General features: G+C 42.3%; 1 protein-coding gene and 1 long non-coding RNA gene across 3 annotated transcripts; one reads left to right on the plus strand and one right to left on the minus strand.

Moving 5' to 3' along the window:
* Positions 1 to 5,868: 5,868 nt before the first annotated feature.
* LOC121846785 lies at positions 5,869 to 25,204 on the plus strand. Its single transcript, XR_006083720.1, has 5 exons — positions 5,869 to 5,960; positions 6,184 to 6,278; positions 6,394 to 6,504; positions 12,477 to 12,583; positions 25,066 to 25,204. It is a non-coding gene; the product is annotated as an uncharacterized LOC121846785 (long non-coding RNA).
* On the minus strand, positions 6,498 to 23,539 carry LOC112254309 (transmembrane protein 51-like). Of its 2 annotated transcripts, none has more exons than XM_024426724.2 (3): positions 23,359 to 23,539; positions 9,208 to 9,668; positions 6,498 to 8,040 (listed from the first exon to the last, which is right to left on the minus strand). In XM_024426724.2, exons 2-3 carry the CDS (start codon positions 9,606 to 9,608, stop codon positions 7,644 to 7,646), a joined length of 798 nt encoding a protein of 265 aa, XP_024282492.1. In that variant the 5' UTR covers positions 9,609 to 9,668; positions 23,359 to 23,539; the 3' UTR covers positions 6,498 to 7,643. The 2 variants fall into 2 exon arrangements, with proteins under 2 accessions (XP_024282492.1, XP_042180176.1); XM_042324242.1 differs by lacking the exon at positions 23,359 to 23,539 and adding an exon at positions 10,706 to 10,777.
* Positions 25,205 to 25,447: the final 243 nt, after the last annotated feature.

Below are 25,447 nucleotides of genomic sequence, written 5' to 3' on the forward strand. Positions count from 1 at the left end.
AATGCGCCCTGTTCGATGACAATATTTTATGGACTTTTTTTCCTTTGTGACTTTCTCTACATAGGCCGTATCCAGGGCCCAGACTTTCCCCTGGTCTGGTCGCATGGTCAGAAATGAACCATACCAGCCCTTCACTTTCCATTGATTCATTTTGAGGCGTTTTTGTACCACTAGTGGGTGCTAAAATATCAGTTAATAAGAGCTGGAAAAGTAGAACACCAAAGGAATTGTATGGCAATGTAAAAAATGACATGACAGGAGACCAATGGACATTCTAAGTAACATATTGTTTGTTTAGACATGCAACATAATGTGAGATGTTCGAGTTTCAAATATTACATGTATTATTTTATTTTATTTAACCTTTATTTAACTAGGCAAGCCAGTTAAGAACAAATTATTATTTACAATGACAGCCTAACAAAAGTCAAAAGGCACAGGGGCTGGGATAAAAAAAAATATATATACATATATATATATAATAATTAAAATAAAAAATAAATGTATATATTTATATGTAAATATAGGACAAAACACACATCACAACAAAACAGACAACACAACACTACATCAAGAGAGACCTAAGACAACAACATAGCAACGCAGCAACACATGACAACACAGCATGGTAGCAACACAACATAACAACAACATGGTAGGAGCACAAAACATGCTGTAAATAACACTGGAAACATGTGCATAGATAATTATTTGTTAAATTATCTTACAGTTTGTTTGGAGTGAATTCTAAAACGAATTGCTATTCTGATGAGACAACACTTTCTTCCTTTTATTGTAGTTGCAGTGGAAACCACGTTACTGGATCGTACTAGTAGCCTAGCATACCCTACAGCCGTTTTCATGATTCACATTCAATACTCTCCAAATACCAACATCAGCACAGAAACAGAGCAGACAGCAGTCAAATCAACATAAAGCTATTCTAGTGATTCCGTGCTTCAGCATGTCCTCTACAGACAGTAGTAGATCTACAAAACACATTCTAAACAATGTCTTTGTATAGAACTCACATAAAACAATCATTTTCACAGGCCATATGTTCAGTGGTCCACGACCAATCACAGCATGAGACAATATACTGATGACATTGATTGTTTCCTAATCTGCTGATACAATACAAAGGCACTGTTGTGATAACCTTTCATATGGAACACGTGAAATGGTAAGGCTATTTTCTGGATATGAAAGGTATTTGTGCACGAGATAAGAATGTCACTAGGTAAAATGGCCTGCTTCTGAGTGTGTACGTGTAAGTCAGAATATCTTTAATGATAAGAAGTAGAAGCTCAGTATTGAGAAGTCAGAATAAAAAACAGAACTTGGCCAGTGTTGATTAGTTGGCTCTGGAAGGTCATGCATGGATCTTTACACATGCTAATAGCCTCTAACACCTTGTCTATTGTACTCGTTTCACACCCCAGTTCAGCTCAGTAGGCAATCTACTCCAAACATTTATTTAGGTGGCCTATAACCTAGTTCCTACATTTTAAAAACATCTTAATAAGAACGATAGACTATAAAGTTAATGGTGTCCATATTCATAGAATCGTCAGTTAATGATCCAATATCAAATCAAACTTCAATTCAAACTTTATTTGAAGTGCATTTAAAATAGTAAAACACTTAAAACAATAAAATTAAGAAACAAGCACGCCAATATAAGAGATCATATGTTATCAAAGAACATAAAACAAAAGCGTAACGGATTAAAGGCCAAGCTAAAAAGGCTGGTTGACAAATGGGATTTTAACACAATCAGTTTCACAGTACAATGCAAAGTTCCATATACAAAACAGATAAAACGTATAAAAAGTATGATAGACTTTCTAAAATAAACACAAACAATGAATAATATATATTTGTATTTTTAAATACCGCTACAAATGAATAAATAAACAGTAGCTCTGCTCTCAAAACTCCCACTGGTAGGTCCCTTGATGTCTTTTAGTTTCACTTCCAAGTAGCCAAATAAGAATTTGTTCTTAATAACTGACTTGCCTAGTTAAAGGCTAAACAAAAAAATATGTAATGCCTCAAAAGCAGCCCTGCTTGAAACTGGTACTACCACAGCCACTGTCTCTGTAGTCCTGGCAAACTGTACTTTATACTGGCGATATGCACCACTCTTCATAATTCTCTGAACTGGCATAAACTATGCCTCTGAGACAGATTCCGATGCCTTGTCCCGAACCTCAACACGGGGCTTGAAATTATATTGATTCAGATGTTTCTCGAACCAATTTACACGAGCCATGACATGAGAAATGTGTGATTTCATATGCTGGACCAACAAGCACACACGACAAGAGAACAACTGTTACTAAGCCCGGTGTTAGCTCTACATCTGGTTGAAAGCATGGTAGGCCCATCTGTCAGCGAAGAATCACTTTGCAAGTAAGTGAGCGATGAGCGGAAAAACTTCTACTTTGATCAGTGCTTATGACCTCTCCCCAGCATGTCTACCTTTTAATGTCATTCTGTCAGCTGTACAATGGTGAGATAGACCCTTGTTTGGATACATGAATGTGAAGACAAACATATCATTACCATCTTCACTTGTTATGACAAACAGCAGGGATCAGCCATTATTGACGGCGACCCTGGAGCAATTCGGGTTAAGTGCCTTGCTCAAGGGCACAGACACATTTTTCAGCTTGTCGGCTCGGGGATTCAAACCAGCCACCTTTTCAGTTCACCCTAAAGGGACTTGAAAGACACTGCTAGGCTACCTGCTGCCGTTCAAGTCCCTTCAGAGTGAATAGGGAGTAAACGCATGTCTATTTCCATTCTTGTGCATTGAAATGAGAAAACCCAGAGGAGAGAGATTTCCGCGGGTAGTTGGCCCATGTCTGCAGGTGCTTTCGGGGCATCAACTTTAAGCTGTATATTTCTTAGTATTACATTATTCAGCACACCAATATTCTTAGACGGTAAAAACGTGTTTTGCTGTCCCCAGTAAAATATTTTGCATATGGTCCACTACAGCCATGTCTATGGGGATGAAATGTGTCAATTTAAATAGCTCTGGCCCCAGTTTTAGTCTTTATTGTTTTCCTCTCTGCCTTGGTCTTCGTCTGTGTCCACATACTGCCTTGCATTTTGTTAACTTCAGTCTGACGTTGCAGTACATGGTTGTCCGTCCGGTGTATGATGGAGTAATCTGCTTTCCAAATACTACCGTTGCACCATCGAGAGCGTCCTGACTGGTTTCATCACGACCTGGTATGGGAATTGCTCCATCCACAAAAGCAAGGCCCTCCAGCCGGTGAAGATGGCCCAGTACATCACTGGGACTGTGCTCCCACCCATACAGGACATCTACTTGAAGCGGTGCCTAAGGAAGGCACGCAGCATCATCTAGGACCCCACACACCCCAGCCATGAGCGTTTATCTCCCTTACCATCGGCAGATGGTATCGGAGCATGAGGACGGATACCAACAGCCTCAGAGACTGTTTCTGAACTGTATTATACTTAAGCTCAGGGGAGTACTGGGGACATTCCGAAATTGCATTTTTCCCCCCAGTTTTATCATTGGAATGTGATACAAAATGAGGCTACGCTGTGCTTTAGGATCATGCGGACGCCTCCGGGTGGTCGGGTAGACTGTTTGGAGTGTTTATACGGCTGGATAAAAGAAATTAAGTTGCGCCCCTGTTTATTCTAAATTTGTATTATATTCTACTGCCATTTACTTTATGTTCGTATTCTTATCTTTTATTATTTCTTATTGTTGTTGCATTGTCGAGAAGGAACCTGCAAGTAAGCACTTCGTTGGATGATATACAGTGGAGCAAAAAAGTATTTAGTCAGCCACCAATTGTGCAGGTTCTCCCACTTAAAAAGATGAGAGAGGCCTGTAATTTTCATCATAGGTACACTTCAACTATGACAGACAAAATGAGAAAAAAAATCCAGAAAATCACATTGTAGGATTTTTAATGAATTTATTAGCCACAGTTCAAGTCTACCTAAGGGGTGGGTATCTCATAGACACTAATGTGATAGCAGCTGGGTCTGGTCTATTTGTATATGAACCAGGAAAAAAAAGTCTATGCTGGAGCGACCATGTATCAGAGTTTCAGTTTTGATGGGACCGGAACTGTAATTTCATAAAACATTGGCTCAAACTCATCAGCCAATAAAATGCATGGGCATAGTGATTGAAAGGTAAATAATCCAGTTAAACGAACAAAACCAGAAGTGAGGGTGTGACGGTTGAAAATGACCAATCAAATGAATGTGATTTGAAAACGCAGCCATCTCAACCTCTTCAAGGCACAACAATTCAATGGGAGGGTGTTTTTCTACTGGCGGTCATTAGAAAAAAATATATTCATGCAACTAACAATGAACAACTGCCGGGAATTTGTACTCGTTGCACCATGCCATGTAAATGGTTAGGGATAACATTTATAAATGGTACTGTGAGTACTCTATAGCCCACAGCCACAACATTCCAAATGAGACTGTCAAGAAACATTGACGGGGCTGTAATGGAGCGTGTTGAGAGTCAAGTTCCTTGGTGTCCACATCACCAACAAACTATCATAGTCCAAACACACAGAGACAGTTGTGAAGAGGGCACGACAACACCGTTTCCCCCTCAGGAGACTGAAAAGATTTGGCATGGGTCCCCAGATCCTCAAAAAGTTCTACAGCTGCAACATCGAGAGCATCCTGACCGGTTGCATCATCGCCTGGTATGGCAACTGCTCTGCATCCGACCGTAAGGCACTACAGAGGGTAGTGCGTACGGTCCAGTACATCACTGTGGCTAAGCTTCCTGCCATCCAGTGTCAGAGGAAGGCCCAAAGAATTGTCAAAGACTCCAGTCACCCAAGTCATAGACTGTTTTCTCTGCTACCGCACAGCAAGCAGTACCGGAGCGCCAAGTTTAGGTCCAAAAGGCTCGCTAACAGCTTCTACCCCCAAGCCGTTAGACTGCTGATCAATTAATGAAATGGCCACCCAGACTATTTACATTGACACCTCCCCCTTTGTTTTTACACCACTACTACTCGCTGTTTATTATTGTGTTACTTTATATTTTATTTTTTACTTTAGTTGATTAAGGAAATATTTTCTTAACTCTATTTCTTGAACTGCATTGTTGGTTAAGGGCTTGTAAGTAAGCATTTCATGGTTTGGTGTTGTATTCGGCGCATGTGACAAATAACATATTATATTTGAAATAAATCTAGCTAGCATAGCTATCTCTGCTAGCTGGCACTGTAGCAGCTATAACATTGGCAGAGATAGCTACAGTAGCAATGTAGTCAATAACTAACATTAACATGATCATGTTACATGGATTTTTGTTGACTAAAACAAGCTACTGTTTGCTGGCAAGTAAAATTAACTAGCTAGCTACAAATCTTCCAAAGCAGTTGGCTAACGTTAGCTTTCCAACGTTGGCGGAAGAACGGATAGCTTGGTAGCTAGCTATTGAACGTTAGCTAGCTAACCAAGCCTAGTAAAATACAGCAAAGGAGACAAGCGGCTATTGATTTAAAAAAATGTTATTGATACAATTCGTTTTTGGGACCTGCCGGAAGTCTCTTTGTGCAAGGGAATGATCCATCACCAAATGAGGGCATGGATTTCCAACAACTCATGTCATAACCAGGCTGAATCAGATGCCGGTCTACAACATGGTGGCTGATATGGACGATAGACTGATGACACAAGTAGCTCAACTAGCTATTCCAACAACAGCAGCAGCAGCTACAGCTAAGCACTTCTGCAGCGACTGCACCTGAAAGGATGACGGGCGTTCGCCAGGCAAAATGGAATGAGCTATCCGTAAGTTCAATGTTTACTTTTGCAACTTGCACACTGGTGGTAGCTAACATTGAATATTTGAATCACGTTAATTTACTAATGATGCTCTTTTCTGTTTTAATAGCGGACAGTAAGGGATCTACACATTAATGCTGGTGAGGAGAACAAATGTAGTATAAGCCGCAAGAAAAGTGAAGACAAATGTGATCACTTATGACTTGGAATTTGACAAAAAAACAAAAAAAAAATGTGTGGGTGGGGTGGGGGGGATCAGGGTAGGTTCTTGTATGATGGTTATTTTAGCATTCTCAAATATGTTACATTAAGTGTTAGTGCAAATATCAAGCATGAACTTTTCTTTGTCAACTAATGTCTCAGGCACAACGTCCCCACAACACCTGTGTACTGTCCGCTGGTCAGTCAGCTGAGAGGAAGGTACACAGATGGAGAGTGGCGCATGGCAGAATTTGAAAGTGAGTAGTCCTACGAAGACATGGACTGACTGCAACAATATTCTACATTTGATCCTTTTTTCAAGGATTTTGAAGCATATAGCCATTGCTAACAGACCACACTGTCACACCTCAGATGCAGCTGCAAATCGGTGTTGGACTGAAAGAGATGCATAAGTCGTCAGACACCCCAGACGGAGCAAAGGAACGGAACATACAAAAGAGAAGACTGCGTCGCCAGAGACGGGTTAGTTTATAAATGTGAACCAATCCATACATTTTAAATACAGTACTGAGTTTTTAAAAGTTGAGACTTGCGCTTTTATTTTGAATTTTTTTAAGCTTTGAGATTCAAGTGTTCAAGACAGTCGGTCAAAAGAACTCTGCTGAAAGGAAGCATTGATTTGTGGGGTCAACTGAAGACATCATGTCTGATGTGGCGACAGACCCAGAGGACCCCGATGCCTTTTTAATAACCTCCCCACCCTGGCGCTCCCTTGTGTTTGAGGACCTGATTGCATCAGCAGACCGAAGAAGAAGGGCCAAGCTCGCTTATGCAGAGAAAAGGGAGGGGGGTGAGGGGTCACACTGGCGGTCAGGATCTCTAGTGTTAACACCCCATTATTCCCCTTATCTAAAACTTGGTGGAAAAACAGCTATTGAGAGTTCAGAGAAGTTATTTTGACGGGTATGGAAGTGGCTTCAGAGATGTAAGGATCATTAGGAGTCTGAAACTAGGGTATTTGGTGCAGTGTGTCCTGTAGGGCAGGGTTGTGCGGTATCCAGGTTCCTACCTTCACATCATTCCTGTACCATACTGTGATATACAGTATTACCGGCAGTGCACACAAGGGGTGCTAGTTCTTTCCCAACGTAAAAAAGTAATTTGAAATCATATCATTTTGACGCACAAAACAAATTTAGGTAGCAGGGATCTTGATCCAGGAGGGGATTGACTGTCTGCTATAACCAAGAAGCTTGAACTTGCAAGCTAGCCACTTAGCAAGTTAGCAAACAAAATGCATAGCTGGCTCCCTGAGCTGGATAATTTAAGTTGGCACATCTTCGATAGTTAACTTATTAGTTATAAGCAGTGGCGTAGCACCCCGTCAAGCCTTCTGTAGGGCGATAGTTAAAAACACAGCCACCGTGTTCTAAACAGAGAGGAAAATAAGCCCCTGAATAAATAAGTCTATAAACGAGTCAAAATGGAGCTGAGAAACAACTTGATTCAAAGCAACAATGTCTGGGTCTGCCTCAGGGTGAAGGAGGAACACTCACAGCTAGGCCTCATTATTATTATTAGACATCTGATCCAGCAATAGTGTTGTCTTACTCAACATTGAAACAATGCTTTTAGTACTCCCAGGCTATAGGGGGGCGCTGTCAGAACTCAGGTATCTTGCCGTCGTACTGTGGTGGCGGAGTGATTGGTTCAATGGTCACCTTCGCATCAGTAGGGTTGCGAATGTTAAAACGAAAGTCCTTCAGATGGAGTTTCTCAGACTTGATTCTGCGTACCCTGTTGGGCCGTAGTATCCGGCTGGCCCGGCTACTGCTGTTGGGGTTGGCTGCAGCGGCGGGCTGGGGCTCAGGAGTGGGACTGCTAGGATGAGTCTCCTTAACTGGGGCAGCACTTGGTCCCTCCCCCTCGTTTTCCACAGCACAGATGAGGTCCTCGTAGGAAGGCAGCTGGGAGTTGCTCTGGCGGATGGGGAACTGGCCACTGGTGACCGCCTCCTCATAGCTGGGCACGTTGTAGACTGGGACTGGCTCATCTAAACTGCAAAACAATGTACAGGGACACCGATTTTAAAGAAGTAACATGTCACATTTGTGCCATCATTTACATTTCATGTTTTTTTAAGGATACTAGAAATGCCTAAAATAGCTAAGTACTGCTTCTTACATGATCATAATCTACAAAACAGCAAGGACAATAAGAAGTTTTGTATTGCCATGTTTTTTCTATTGTTGTTTAACCTCATGAACGAGAGACAATTGTAATGCAGGAAGTTTTACATACACAACAACAACTAGTCAAACTGTCCCGTTGTGGCAAAAAGCTTTGCAGCATCTCAGAGGTCAATATTTGTTTGTTTCTCTCATGGATATGTATTCCTTAAGTACTACTGGTATGTAATGACATTTGGTGCTAGTTTTGCAGGTGGAAATGTTGCATGTAGCTCCTTTAACTAGCTTGGAGTAGGAGAGACTAGATAACTGGTGCTTTAATGGAACTGTGTCAATCAAAAGGGACAATTTGGAACATACAGGAACATTATCAGGAACATATTCATTTCCAGGCATCACCCTGGGAACTACAGTGAGCTCCAAAAGTATTGGGACAGTCAATTTTTGTTGTTTTGGCTCTGTACTCCAACACGTTGGATTTGAAATGATACAATGCCTGAGGTTAAAGTGCAGACTGCCAGCTTTAATTTGAGGGTATTTTCATCCATATTGGGTGAACCGTTTCGATATTACAGCACTTTTTGTACATAGTCCCCCCCCCATGTGTTTTAAAGAAGTCAAAAGTTGAGTATTTGGTCCCATATTCCTAGCACACAATGATTACATCAGGTAATGTATTGTGTCATGTTGGAAGTGTTTAGAAACACATTCTATTCTTATTTACAATAAAAGGTGACTGCAACATTACACAATATATTATTTACCATTCATTTCGGCACAGAATAATCTCAAATACAACAAAAACAAAAAGTAAATGCATCCAACAAGTTTGTAGTCACAAGCTTAATGTATTCATTGTGTGCTATGAAATATGAGACCAAATACTTAACTTTTTACTACAATTCCCAATACTTTTGGAGCTCACAGTAAGTCATATATGAGTTTATAGTGAAAACAAAGCCTCTGAATCCCTTCTTGGATGATTCAAATCAATCACTGTTAGACAGTGATTATCTAAATCGATTGAAGCACTCACTTCTCTCCTGCATCCCCAGCCACATGGTCCACGAAGCGGACTCCTACTGCCCGTGTCTCCTGTCTTCTCTGGTGCTTCCTCCGCTTGTTCCTCACCCCCAGGCAGATAGACAGCAGCAGCATGGCCACCCCTGCCCCCACCAGCACATAGGCTATTGATAAGTTCTTCGCTGCTTCCTTGTCTTCCTCGCCATCCCCATCCTCACCATGGTCTGCTGGCACTGTTATACTGGAGTTGCCTGGAGTCTTGGTTGTCTGGGTAGCATCCCCGGGAACCATTGACCACACAATCATGACGATGCCCAGGGCTATGAGTCCCACCGCAAGGGCACACAGGGCATACGAGGAGCCCGACCGGCTGACCCCATGGCTGGAGCTGGCTGGAACACCACTGGTACACATCCCCCCCACCGAGTCCCACCACCCGACACTGTAGACTGGGGAGAGGAGACTTGTCCTAACCTGCAGTGTGGGAGAAAGGGGGGTGGTTTGCGCATTTAGTCAGGAGCAGGGGCATAGCAGTACAATAAAACCGGCAAAGGGCTAGACTAGCTGAAATCAGATGACAATGAACAACTTCCTGGGGTAGACACAATGTGGCTGGGAACGGGGCCAGAGCCAAAGCAGTTCGAGGTTTACATTAACCCGTGTTTTCGTTCTTCACAAACACATTTTACATAATAAAGAGCTGCTGGAATAGTGCCAACCAAAGAGAGCTGAATGATTATGTGAATGAGCCATTCATTGACCAAAAAGCACCTGGACAAAATGTAGGTGTAGGTCTAGAGACTATTGCAGTCAAGTTCTAGGAAATCTTCCTCGAGACTAGAAAGTTTGAATAAAGGCTAGCCCTGCTGTTTAAAATGTATTGTTGGAGGTTAAATACTTCACTCTGTGAATGTTGGTATTTCCAGCGACAACATATTACCCAGTCAAAGTCCTGTATGTTTATTTGATGGTCTAGTCCTCCTAAATCATGCTAAACCAACATTACACCCCTAGGTTGTGTAATCAGGTTGTATTACTACAGCATAACAAACAGAGCATTGTTGACTTCGGGCACTTCCACTTGTTTCTCTCCAGTTTACAGGCAGCTAGAACGTGTCACAGTGTCATTTTCAGGAAGAACACTTCACAACGTAGCTCAGTTGGTAGAGCATGGCGCATGCAACGCTTGGCAGTGGGTTCAATTCCCGGGAGCACCCGTACATACATGTTTGCACGCACGACTAAGTCACCGAGAAAAGCGTCTGCTAAATTGCATATATTGTAAGGACATTCCATTATGACAGCTTCAAAATGACACTCATTTAATAGTGATATACCTCCATCTCATGCTATGAATCATTGTTAATGTGGCAAATACAGAGTTGCCCTCACCACCGGAAACCTCTTTCTCAAAGCTAAGGATCTTGATCACGTTCTGCGCACATGTTATTAGTCTCACACTCCTTGGCTGCTGCTCACACACCCCCTCCAAGTTTCTCTCTTTCACTCACCCTCTTCTGGACCATGATCATGTAACCTATGTATCTGCCTCATTTTTTCGAACAACTGAAATAAAAACCCTGCAGCGATTTCAACCAACATTCCCAAAAATATATATATTATGAAGGCTACACCACCGTCGCAGTCTATTGTAACGGATATTGCAGTTGCACAAGCAGGACGCAGTATCTACACATTTAATTGGAGCAACAAAAAATCCCGCGTCTTTATAGTTGCTGCCATATCTTAGCCACTAGCCAGAGTTCCTGAAAAAAGAACACTACTAATTTGACTGCCGGTATGACTACTGCTTAGCCAATGCTTGCAATGATGATGAAAAAAGAACATTACATCGCTAATTAGACTGCATGTCTGTGTCTTGCATGTGTTTGATACGGGCAATTCCATAACGGAATTGCGCTGAGACTCAAGATTTTTCAGTTCAAATGTATGCCAAAAAAAACCATTGATTTCAAAGTTTAACAAACCATACAATTCTGTGCACAATGACTACTTTTAACAATTTACAGTGAACATTTGACAAAAAAACGTTTCCTGGAAGAACTGTGCAGATGCGAAGATTGATAACAGAATTTCTGTAAAATCTCCCTTAGTTTACAGTATGTGTACACCTTTTAATTAAGATTTTTAAAAATGTCCCAGAAAGAATGGTGTGTTAGCTAGCTATGACACATTGACTTTGAAAAAAATCTCGTTTGGTTGTTCAACTACAGTAAGTGAAGTGAATTTACAATAGGTAACGGAATTGCGGTAAAGGAATTTCATCATGGGTCCCTGATCTGTACCACACAGAAATGCATAATTATGAATATGGTGGTGTATCCTAAAAAGGTACACAAAAACGTAAACACATGCAATATCCTCTTTGCATATTTGGGTATTATTCTACACATTAGCTATTATTTGAATGAGTTCTGGCCCCAAAACAAGATCAAATTTGGTTGGTGTGGACTGAACCATATCTGAACCAATCATAGACTATGTTTCACAAGCTTGGATGTCAAAATACAGCACAGTAGAGCTCAGTAGAGTACAGTACAGCTCAGAAAACTAGAGTTCAGTATAGTACTAAAGTAGAATATACTCTACTTTTCTTGACTGTACTGAACTCTACTGTACAGTGATGTGCTGTCCAAACTTGAGAACCCAACTGTAGCCAACTAAATTGCATAAATTCCATTACAGATTTTTTTTAGGAATGGAATTTAGACTTTGAATCATTTAATAATTCATAAACAAATTTGAAATAAGTTTAAAAAAAAACAACTAATTGGTCTACCTTTACTGGTTACTTCTGTGAACTTTCACGAACCTCCCTCATGAGCGAGAGAAATGAAAACATATTTTAAAAATGTGGGTCTTTGGTATCAGACTTTTAAGGCAATGTTTCTTAAACTTACAGAAGGCAGAATCTTTTCCCCCAAAACTAAATACAAGTGTTTATCTTATGTAGCTGGCAGGGGTCTTTACTTCAACATTGTGTTTAGCTGTATTTCCAATCCCTTTTAAGACGCTTTCTGGTAGATGTTTTCTCAGACCCCTTTTCTATCGGTTTGACCAGAAATCAAAGCCTTTACTTATTCCTAATTTTTAGGATGGAAAATGGTTGAAAAATGTAAATATGTTTTCATTTCTAAAAAATTATCTTCACATGTTGGTGCTCATGAGTCCTTTTACATGGAAATGACGATATGCTGCCTAGATAGCTACATGTAAGTTTTGGATTGGGGCAAAAAAAATATCTGTGTTTTAACCACACAGGTCCTACTAACTGCTCAGCTGAAGGTTGGCAGTGGAGCATAAGCATGTATCCAGACCGAAGGTTGGCAACTGAGCATGTATCCTAACGGTAACCAGTCTGACAATGGGTGAGTTTGTTTTGCGTCGCCCGGCGCACAATTATTTGTCAAATACTGCTGTAGACTGCCTACTGTTTGTGATGATACTCGTCATATAGTTATGCTGCCATGTAATGTAGTAGTGAGAGTTGCCAATCCTCGCAATGATGAGAAAATAACAAATGGCTATTTTGACTGCCCGTCAGTGTTTCGCTTGTGTTTAATATGCTTGCCTAAAAAGCTGCATGTAATTCAGCATTTAAGAAGAAGATGAAATGCTTGTGTCATGCTTATGTTTGCATCTTTTACAACAGACAAAGTTTGGAGGAACATGTCATTTGTGTGCCACATGATAGCTGCATGAAGCCTGTCAACCTTTCTGAAAAAAAGAACATAAAAGCGTGCTCGCTAGAGGCATGGAATGCATAGTTTCCATTCTTCCCCCCTCCCTTCCCCTACCTCCCTCCCCCCGGTCCTTCCTTTTCTCCTTCTCCCACTTATAGGTCTTTATTGTACAACATTAAGTTTCCCTTCCATGTCAAGGAGGGGGAAGCAGCAGTGGAGCAATCAGCAGAAGCTATGTAGGCAGCGAAGTGGGCAGCAGCTAAGGCCTCCCGAGTGGCAGTGGCACAGCGGTCTAACGCTTCGATCACACCGGCAACGTCCTAGGGGGAAATAGTACACAGCATCATCTGGATATGTGTGCAACAAAAGTTGAACATTCACCTTCTGTTACCATTTCCGTCAAGCTGTTTACGCATACAGTTTGACGCATACGTTCGATAAATCAGAACGCACTGCAACTGCCTCTGCAACGCAATGTAATTCTGGTGTACCAAAAAGCAATTACGCTGTCGGCACTGCAGTGCTAGAGACGTTACTACAGACCAGGGTTCATTCCCGAGCTGTGCCACAACCGGCCGTCGCAGGTAGTCCCATAGGACGGTACACAATTGGCCCATCGTCATCCGGATTATGAGAGGGTTTGGCTCCTCGCGCTCTAGTGACTCCTTGTGGCGGGCCAAGTGCCTGCAGGCTGACCACGGTCACCAGTTAAATGGTGTTTCCTCCGACACATTGATGCGGCTGGCTTCCGGGTTAAGCTGGCGGGTGTTAAGAAGCGCAAGTAGGCAGGTCATGTTTTGGTGGACGCATGACTCCACCTTCGCCTCTCCCGAGCCCATTGGGGAATTGCAGGGATGAGACAACATCAAATCAAATCAAATTTGAGAATTGGGGAGAAAAAGGGGTTAAAAAAATATATAATAATCTCTGTATCATTAGCCAGAAAATCCGGAACTGCAGCCACTCCGTATATTATATTGTTTGAGTTGTTGGATCACTTTAAGAGGTGCTTGGGGTGGGAATAAAAGACCGGTTTTGAAAAGTGTGAATAGCTTCACAGTACAGGTGTTAACATGCACTAAAAAGACAGTATCCTAGAAAGGAATGACAAATTCAGGAAGTTAATCAAAATTGTACTGTAAAGGATGGCAGTTGAAGGCATGCAGTGCACTGATCACATACCATGAAACAATTATTGACATGAAAGTGTTGAGACAATATCAGAAGCATGAATGTATGAAAAGCCTTGTATTTGCAACAGTGGCTAGGCTTTGATGTGCCTTCAGGTGCTCTACAACAAATATACAGTGGTTTCAGAAAGCATTCATACCCCTTGACTTAGTCCACATTTTGTTGTGTTAAAGCCTGAATTCAAAATTGATTAAATATCAAATTTTCTCACCCATCTACACACATTACACCCTAATGACAAAGAGAAAACATGTTTTTAGAAAATGCTTCAAATTTATTGAACCTTAAATACAGAAATATCTCATTTACATAAGTATTGACACCCCTGAGTCAATACTTTGTATAAGCACCTTTGGCAGCGATTACAGCTGTCAGTCATTCTGGGTAAGTCTAAGAGCTTTCCACACCTGGATTGTGAAACATTTGCACATTATTCTTTTCAAAATTCTTCAACTCTGTCAAATTGGTTGTTGATCACTGCTAGACAACCATTCAGATCTTGCTACAGATTTTCAAGTATGTTTAAGTCAAAACTGTAACTCAGCCACTTAGGAACATTCACTGTCTTCTTGGTAGGCAACTCCGGTTTAGATTTAGCCTTGTGTTTTAGGTTATTGTTCTGCTGAAAGGGGAATTCATCTCTCAGTGTCTAGTGGAAAGCAGATAGATGTAAATAGTCCAGGTGGCCATTTGATTAATTGTTCAGCAGTCTTATGGCTTGGGGGTAGATACTGTTAAGGAGCCTTTTGGTCCTAGACTTTGTACTCTGGTACCGCTTGACGTGCAGTAGCAGAGAGAACAGACTATGACTTGGGTGACGGAGTCCTTGACAATTTTTTGAGCCTTCCTCTGACACCGCCTAGTATATAGGTCCTGGTTGGCAGGAAGCTTGGCCCCAGTGATGTACTGAGTGTGATTGAGATTGCGTCATCTGTGGATCTGTTGGGGCGGTATGCAAATTCCGGGATGATAGTGTTGATGTGAGCCATGACCAGCCTTTCAAAACACTTCATGGCTACCGACGTGAGTGCTTACAGGGCGGTAATCATTTAGGCAGGTTACCTTCGCTTTCTTGGACACAGGGACTATGGTGGTCTGCTTGAAACATGTAGATATTATAGACTCGGTCAGGGAGAGGTCGAAAATGTCAGTGAAGACACTTGCAAGTTGGTCCGCTCATGCTTTGAGTACACGTTGTGATAATCCATCTGGCCCCGTGGCTTTGTGAATGTTGACCTGTTAAAAGTTTTGCTCACATCGGCTACGAAGAGCGTGATCACACAGTCGTTCGGAACAACTGGTGCTCTCATGCATGCTTCAGTGCTGCTTTCCTCGAAGCGAGCATAAAAGGCATTTAGCTCGTCTGGTAGGCTTGCATCACTGGGCAGCTCGCGGCTGGGTTTCCCTTTGTAGTCCGTAATAGTTTGCAAGCCCTGCCACATCTGACGAGCGTCAGGGCCGGTGTAGTAGGATTTAATCTTAGTACTGTATTGACGCGTTGCTTGTTTGATGGTTCATCTAAGGGAGTAGCAGGATTTCTTGTCCCTCTCCTTTCTTGTGTCCGGATTAGTGTCCCGCTCCTTGAAAGCGGCAGCTCTAGCCTTTAGCTCGGTGCAGATGTTGCCTTTAATCCGTGGCTTCTGGTTGGGATATATACATACGGTCACTGTGGGCACGATGATGTCGATGCGCTTATTGATGAAGCCGGTGACTGAGGTAATATACTCCTCAATGTCATTGGATGAATCCCGGAACATATTCCAGTCTGTGCTAGCAAAACAGTCCTGTAGTGTAGCATCTGTGCCATCTGACCAATTCCGTATTGAGCGAGTCACTGGTACTTCCTGCTTTAGTTTTTGCTTGTAAGCAGGATTCAGGAGGATAGAATTATGGTCGGATTTTACAAATGGAGGACGGGGGAGAGCTTTGTATGCATCTCTGTGTGTGGAGTAAAGTCGGTCGAGAGTTTTTTTTCCTCTGGTTACACGTGACATGCTGGTAAAAATTTGGTAAACCTGATTTAAGTTTGCCTGCATTAAAGTACCCGGCCACTAGGAGCGCCACTTCTGGGTGAGCATTTTCTTGTTTGCTTATGGCCTTATAGAGTTGGTTGAGAGCGGTCTTAGTGCCAGTGTCAGTCTGTGGTGGTAAATAGACAGCTTCGAATAATATAGATGAGAACTCTCTTGGTTGATAGTGTGGTCTATAGCTCATCATAAGGTACTGTACATAAGTTACTCTCACAACTGGCAAGTGTCTTCACTGACATTTTCAACCTTTCCCTGACCGAGTCTGTAATACCTACATGTTTCAAGCAGACCACCATAGTCCCTGTGCCCAAGGAAGTGAAGGTAACCTGCCTAAATGATTACCGCCCCGTAGCACTCATGTGGGTAGCCATGAAGTGCTTCGAAAGGCTGGTCATGGCTCACATCAACAGCATCCTCCCGTATAACCTAGACCCACGCCAATTCGCATACCGCCCCAACAGATCCACAGATGACGCAATCTCAATCGCACTCTACACTGCCCTTTCCCACCTGGACAAAAGGAACAGCTATGTGAGAATGCTGTTCATTGACTACAGCTCAGCGTTCAAAACCATGTTGCCCACGAAGCTCATCACTAAGCTAAGGACCCTGGGACTAAACACCTCCCTCTTTAACTGGATCCTGAACTTCGTGACGGGCTGCCTCCAGGTGGTAAGGGTAGGCAACACAACGCCTGCCAGCCTGATCCTCAACATTGGGGCCCTTCAGGGGTGTGTACTTAGTCCCCTGCTGTACTCCCTGTTCACCCACGACTGCGTGGCCAAATACGACTCCAACACAATCATTAAGTTTGCTGATGACACAACAGTGGTAGGCCTGATCACCAACAACGATGAGACAGCCAATAGGGAGGAGGTCAGAGAACTGGCAGTGTGGTGCCAGGATAACAACCTCTCCCTCAATGTGAGCAGGACAAAGGAGCTGATCGTGGACTACAGGAAAAGGTGGGCCGAATAGGCCCCCATTAACATTGATGGGCTGTAGTGGAGCGGGTCGAGAGTTTCAAATTCCTTGGTGTCCACATCACCAACGATCTATCATGGTCCAAACACACCAAGACAGTCGTGAAGAGGGCATGATAAAACTTTTTCCCCCTCAGGAGACTGAAAAGATTTGGCATGGGTCCCCAGTGTGTTATGTGTTAATAACATTTAGATGATGTTCCCAGCTGGCTATGTGGGGGGCAGGTGGTAGAAGAATGCCTTGCATGGCTAAACAAGGAGTTTTCTAGCTGAAGTATATGTTAATTAAAAGCAGTTAAACCTACGCCCCGGTTTGTCATTATACAAGGAACAAACATAACATGGTGTCAGATTGGTAGTCACTATGAAGAGACAGAGAAAATAAAGGAGTAACTCTGCAAATTTCCGCGACGAAAATTGAACATTCTACCACAAGTCAAGTGACGCGAGTAGTCGAAGATGCCAGCTTGCAAGAGCGAGGGCAACAAGCCGCAGCAGCGAGAGTGACAGCAGTGAGAGCGAGGCTGCATTGGAATCTGTTGACGAGCAAGTTGATGAGCAACATACTGAAGTAAGGGAAATTGACACTGTTCCTGTTCTCCATCATGGATAGGCTTAGTCCTCCTACTCCTATGCAGTTAACAGGCTATCTAGCTGACAATTGGAAACGTTTCAAGCACAGATTCAATATCTACCTAGCGGCAAGTGGTGCAGGGGGAGATGATGGCAAATTGAAAGCTTCCATTTTTCTGCATGTTATTGGAGAGGATGCATTGGACATTTACAATCGCTTTCAGCAAGACGAGGCAAACTTGACATTGACTGTGATAATGGCTAAATTTGAGGAGTACTTTGTACCAAGCCAGAACGTCACCTTTGAGAGATACAAGTTTTTCTCTCATGATCAGAAACAGGGAGTCAGTTTTGACCAGTATTTGGCTGAGCAAAATCTGAAAGACTCACTAGTGATAGACAGGATAGTCTGTGGTATACTTGATAATGGACTCAAGGAGAGATTCCTGCGTGAGCAAGATTTAACTTTGGATAAAGCAGTGAATATGTGTCGGGCAGCTGAAACCACCAGAGCACAAGTTAAAGAGTTGTGAAGGAATGAGACGTCAGTGTATGAAATAAAAAGAGAGGAGCACCACACACACAACACCTTACAAAACAAAAACAAGCAAAAGAGAGAAATCAAAACAATAAATGTGGAAAATGTGGATTTATCCACAAGCCCAAAAAATGCCCTGCATATGGCAAATCATGTAACAACTGTGGGAAAAATAATCATTTCTCAAAATGCTGCAAAGCTGAGGCTACAAAGAAAAAGGTTCACACAATCAAGGAGATTGAAGAATTCTTTGTTGATTCTGTGGAAATATGCAATGCAGTAAAAGCTGAATGGATTGTGCCATTGACTGTGAATTAAACCATAATACAATTGAAGCTTTATACTGGAGCACAGGTAAACCTGTTGTCGCTGGATGACTACAAAACACTGAAGGTGAATGAAACTATAATACCATTCAAGCTTGATACTGGAGCACAGGTAAACCTGTTGTCGCTGGATGACTACAAAACACTGAAGGTGAATGAAACTATAATACCATTCAAGCTTGATACTGGAGCACAGGTAAACCTGTTGTCGCTGGATGACTACAAAACACTGAAGGTGAATGAAACTATAATACCATTCAAGCTTGATACTGGAGCACAGGTAAACCTGTTATCGCTGGATGACTACAAAACACTGAAGGTGAATGAAACTATAATACCATTCAAGCTTGATACTGGAGCACAGGTAAACCTGTTGTCGCTGGATGACTACAAAACACTGAAGGTGAGCAAAATACACCCGGTGAAGATTAAGGTTACTGGTTATACTGGGGAGAACGTACCAGTCAAAGGAAGCTGCATAGTAACTTTACAGCACAAAGGAAAACTGTTCAGAGCACAGCTGCTGATAATGGAAAAAAGTGTATACAGCCTATTCTAGGAATCAATGCATGTGAAAAGCTCAATTTGTTGAAAAAAGTGTATGTAGTGACATCACAGACTGAAAATGACCAATAATCACTACTGGCTGAGTATGAGGACATGTTTGAGGGTCTTGGATGTTTACCAGGAGAACACAACATATGTACTGATGACACAATTACTCCAGTTGTGCATGCATGCAGAAAGGTTCCATTTGCACTGAGAAAAAGCTCAAAGAGGAACTCGGACACATGGAAAAGATGGACGTCATCACAAAAATGGATGAACCTACAGACTGGGTAAGCTCACTGGTTATTGTGGTGGAAAAGAACGGTGATCTCAGGATATGTCTAGACTCGAGAGATCTCAACAAAGCAATCAAGAGAGAGCATTTCAAGTTGCCAACCAGAGAAGAGATAATGTCGCAGTTTGCTGGAGCAAAGTCGTTCAGTAAGCTTGATGCCTCATCAGGACTCTGTCAAATGAAGCTAGATGATGCAAGCTCAAGGCTATGCACATTCAACACACCTGAGGGCAGGTAAAGATTTCTTCTACCATATGGGATTCTCTCAGCGCCAGAGGTCTACCACAAGACAATCCACATGATCTTTGAACACATTCCAGGAGTGGAGACCATGATGGATGACATCATCGTCTGGGGGTCCACAAAAGAAGAACACGATGCGAGAGTGAGACAAGTGCTGGACCTGACACGGAAAGTAAACCTAAAACTAAACAAGGACACATGCGAGTTTGGTGTGAAAACACTTACCTTCATGGGAGACATACTTTCAGAGGTTGGAGTCAAACCAGACCCGAGGAAAATATCAGCCATCAACAACATGGAGCACCCAAAGGACGACGTGAGACACTTCATGGGCATGATCACCTACCTTGCAAAGTTCATACCTCAACTGTCAGCAAAGTCCGCTCCACTCAGATGTCTTCTGGGACAGAAAAATGAACGGGAATGGTCCCATGAACAGGAAAACTGCTTCAAAAACCTAAAGAAGACAATCACAGAAGAGCCAGTGCTCAGGTTCTATGATCCAGAGAAAAGCACAAGGATTTCTGCAGACATGTCACAGTTTGGCCTGGGAGCAGTTCTTCTGCAACAGCATGACGACCCGTCACTTATGCGTCCAGAGCCTTGACAGGCACATAGATAAGGTATGCACAAATAGAGAAAGATCTACTGGTGAGCACATACGCTTGTGAAAGGTTTCACCAATACACTGACCACAAACCATTGGTGTCAATCATGTCTAAGCCACTGAATGATTGTCCAATGAGAATCCAGAGAATGTTGATCAGACTGCAAAGGTATGATGTGGAGATGATCTATACCCCGGGAAAGTTCATGTTCGCCGCCGACACTCTTTCTCGAGCAGTAGACAAGAGAGCTTTGACACAGAGAAAAACACTGAGATTCAGGCCTACGTCGACATGATCGTAGCATCACTTCCTGTGTCTTCTGAGAGAATGGAGTAGATCAAAAGAGAGACCGCAGCTGACCAAACAATGACAGAGTTGAAAGAAACGACACTGATGGGATGGCCCGCACAGAAAAACAACTGTCCAAAGAGAATACATGATTACTGGATGTGCAGAGCAGAGCTCACCATTGTGGATGACATAGTGTTCAAAGGCAACAAGATTGTCATTCCTATGACACTACGTGAAGAAATGCTACCGAAAATACATAAGGGCCACATGGGTGAGGAAAAATGCAAATGACGAGCACCAGAAGTAATGTACTGGCCAATAATGAACCAGGAAATCAACCAGACCACTGATTCATGTGAACTGTGTTTGACCTACAGGCCAAAGCAGCAAGCAGAGCCGCTAATGCTTCATCCAGTACCCAACAGACCCTACTACAAAGATGGAATTGACCTTTCTGACTGCAATGGCAAAAGTCACATTGTTGTTACCGACTACTACTCAAACTACCCTGAAGTAGCAACACTGCAACTACCTCCAACTACCTCCAGCAAAGCTGTAATCACCTACCTGAAGTCAGTCTTTGCAAGACATGGGGCTGCGTCTGAACTGTACTCGGACAATGGCCCGCAGTTCTCAAGTTCCGATCATTCACTGACGACTGGGGATTCCGACACAACACCTCCAGCCCCAACTACCCAAGGTCCAATGGCTTAGCAGAGAGTTCAGTCAACATTTTCAAAGGTCTGATGAAAAAGGCACACGATGGAAAGGAGGATTTCCAAAAAAATCTGATTATCTACAGCAGCGCACCGCTGCAGAACGGACTTTCACCTGCACAAATGTTGATGGGACGTCGCATCAGAACCAACCTACTCATCAATGAGGACTTGCTAACACCCAGAGGTCCTCACAAAGTCAAACTCGCGAAGGAAAAACAGAAAGACAAACAAAAACAGCGACACGACATCTGGATCTGGATGCAGCAAGGGTGTGTGCAGAGAGAAGTTGCACCGCAATCCTATGAGATCCAAACGGAGCGTGGATCACAACTGAGACGAAACAGAGTGGATCTAAGGCTTCAGCCATTCACTCAAGGGACTGAGGATCATCAGGAGGATACTGCTGAAGCGTCAAATTCCTTTAGCAATGGACAATTCAGTCAGAACACCCTGACTGACAATGAACGCTGTCCAACTGTTTCAGGAAGCACTTCAGCAGAACGACCAAAAAGGACTGCCAGAGCCCCTGAAAGGCCTATTGAGAATTGCTAAACAATAAAAAAAAAAAAGGTCACCTGGACTGAATGTTTTGTTTATGTGAAAAGTAATAGAGCCACAATAGAGTATTGCTGGACAGACTATATTTAGTTGAAAAAATAATAATAATACATCAGAATATGTTTATTGCCTCTTAAGTGATGAGAGCAATGTAAAAAAGAAAAGAAATGTGTGTTATTGAAAATTGCGTGTTATACAGGTTGAGTAAACAAATGTGATGTGATGTGTAGTTACATAGAAAAGTAGTTTCCTTTTAAAGGAAGGAAGATGTGTTAGTAACATTTAGACTATGTTACCCAGCAGGCTATGTGGGGGGCAGGTGGTTGAAGAATGCCTTGCATGGCTAAACAAGGAGTTTTCTAGCTGAAGTATATGTTCATTAAAAGTAGTTAAACCTACGCCCCAGTTTGTCATTATACAAGGAATAACCATAATGCCCAGATCCTCAAAAAGTTATACAGATGCACCATCGAGAGCATCCTGATCGGTTGCATCACTGCCTGGTCTGGCAACTGCTCGGCATCTGACCGTAATGTGCTACAGAGAGTAGTGCGTACGGCCCAAGCTTCCTGCAATCCACAACCTATATAATAGGCAGTGTCAGAGGAAAGCCCATAAAATTGTCAGAGACTCCAGTCACCCAAGTCATATACTGTTCTCTCTGCTACTGCACGGCAAGCGGTACCGGAGCGCCAAGTCTTAGACCAAAAGGCTCCTTAACAGCTTCTACCCCCAAGCCATAAGACTGCTGAACAATTAATCAAATGGCCACCCAGACTATTTACATTGACCCTCCCCCCCATTTGTGCACTGCTGCTACGCTGTTTATTATCTATGCATAGTCACTTTATCCCTACCTACATGTACAAATGACCTCTAACCTGTACCCTGCACACTGACTCACTACCCCCTGTAAATAGCCTCGGTATTGTTATGTTATTATGTTACTTTAAAAAAAAAAGTTTTTACTTTAGTTCATTTGGTAACTCTTCTTGAACTACACGGTTGGTTAAGGGCTTGTAAGTAAGCATTTCACGGTAAGGTCTACACTTGTTGTATTCGGAGCATGTGACAAATACATTTTTATTTTATTTACTTTCTGTAATGCAATATGCCTTGTGAACTTCACTGGACAGAGGTTGCTGTCCGGTTTTGTGAAGAAACAAAGGAGTGGTTGAATTTATTCTGCCACTGTCTTCTTATTGCCTCGGCCTTTGGCCTATATATCACCGTGGCAAGAAATATGAACTAACAGGTTATAGAGCAAACAACGCAATAATCACAACACATACAGTATGTCTCTTTTTCTGGCCTGGCTTCCCCAGTTATTTTACCCACGCACCTCTACTGAAGTGAGCAGCCAGGAACTTAAAAGGAGGAACTAATATCATGTTACCAACTCTGTGGCATTATATCACATAGACATCTGGTCACTAGAGACACACTTCTATTTTGTGTTATCAGATAACACTAATACTTGACGTACTTATAATAAAGTTAGCCTGAAGAACACTGCTCCAAATGTCAAGGTGAATTGCAATTTCAGACGATCTTACCTGTTCCAGTCGTGAACGCTCAACGACCAATGACTTCCCTCCAATACCTGATATATCGCAGGTATTTTCAAGATGACGATCTTGCTACCCCAATATGCATAATGTAATCCTGCTCTGAAAACTGTATTAACTAACGTGTGTATTTCCTCCGATGATAGTCGCTATAGAATTCAAGGAATATGTTAAACAGGAACTTTATCAAGTTTCCAACCAGAGTGAAACCTCCCCCGGTTGTAAAGCGTTATTAAGTTAATTAACCCTTTGCTGCCTCCTGGCTATTATGCCGCACGTGTGAACGCGACCATACCGCACATAGACGTACGCTCATGAAGAGCGTTTATGATGGATTTTCCCCATAAACTCAAATAAACGTGGATTGAAAAATTGGGTTCCCCTAAATAGGCATGTCTGAAAAGTGTCTGAGCAGACTAAATACAAATGAAAACGAAACGAATGCAATTAGACCCTTCTCGATTTTCTTAAATGCTCATAATAAACTGCAATAAGGTGTATTTCTGATAGCATTTATATCTTTATTATTGAGTAGGCCTACACAAAACACACGTCATGTATTGTAGTTCATGTACAGCAGTTAACATTTTTTTTTCAGCAGTGGCACATGTACAGTACATAATTACTTCATAAACACCTATATCAAAACAATACAATATAAACTCTGACCTCTTTCTCATCCAATGGAAATTGCCACTCTTTTCTGTTGTTAGTAGTCTGACTATACTTATGTGATATGCTTGAGTGAAAGTAGACTGTTTTACGCCATAACAAATCAACAATTTAGTGTGCGTTTTCTGTAACGCACAAGCCTTTGATATTCAAACCACATCTTACAACCACATGTGACTAGTTTGAACTAGCCTAATGTTCCCACTTTGTATGTCTATCTGACTATGTTCACCAGGGTGCTGGGGTTGGTTTTTGTAGGAGATCGCCATAGCTGATATGCCTGTTCTCTTCTGTTTCTCTGCCCCCTCCAGCTGTTTGAATGTGTGATATGGTTGTGGAATGCTCTGGTGAAATACACTGCTCTACTGTTGTACTGTATACTCGTGCACTCTGAGTTAATGATGACAGAAAACAAATAAGATTTCCCTTGACATCCTGGCCGACGTAAACATTCTACACCAGGGCATTAGACCTTCAGTATCCGTAATGCAAACTGTACAAATATTTACAATATCGTAATCACTTTGAGAGACAGCAACATCTTATTATGAATTGAATATTAGAATGTAATATTTTCCCATATTTACAATGAAATGAAAGACTCCTTTGCAAATAACAAACAAAAGAGTTGAATTCAACAGTATGAAAAGCTGAGTGGCCTCTGTAGTTTCTAGGAATTTTTCCAGCATGTTTACAAGGAATTGTATTATATTTCTGACAAACATAACAAACTGTAGTCTGTGCCTCTTGGCCATATTTGATTTATTTGAACAAATTGCAAGCTCTGCTAAGCATTTGGAATTTTCCAGACCCCCCTTATTCTCCTGATGGCTGTTGTCTTAACTCAAGGCCAGTTATCTCTCACAATATGGGAATGTAATTCTAAACTTACATGGAACCCAGGGAATGGCGGTTTTCCCGAAGATATGGGTCCCAAGTTCCAGACAAGTAGTCAACATCTGTAACTGATTTGAGCCAGGAAACCCAGGCAGGCCGGGCCAACATCTCTTTCCTTTCACACAGAGGCCGGCCAGGCCGGGCAGTGAGATACATGGAACAGGGCATGGACGTCGAAGGACCGAGACATCAGGCGTGCTTCTTCCTTCCAGAGATCCTGACCACCGTGAATGATCATCCTCCTGACATGGCAACGGGAACAGACCACTTTCACCCTCCATGGACTTTTGCTATGCGCCAACACATTATTACCATCATGTTCCTCCATGTATGTTACAAGAGATGCCTTGTTAAAGAACAATTGTGACGGTCATTCTTTGAAAGGAAACATATGCCACCAGTTTTCCTGCAAAGTGGAGCTTTGCACGTTACAACGTTTTTACTGTTTTCTCCTATTCAAACATAAGGCATTAAGTCCACTGATATTCATTACTGTAGAACAATAAAT

This window comes from Oncorhynchus tshawytscha, linkage group LG07 (genome assembly GCF_018296145.1).
Source record: "Oncorhynchus tshawytscha isolate Ot180627B linkage group LG07, Otsh_v2.0, whole genome shotgun sequence".
NCBI classification, from domain to species: Eukaryota; Metazoa; Chordata; class Actinopteri; order Salmoniformes; family Salmonidae; genus Oncorhynchus; species Oncorhynchus tshawytscha.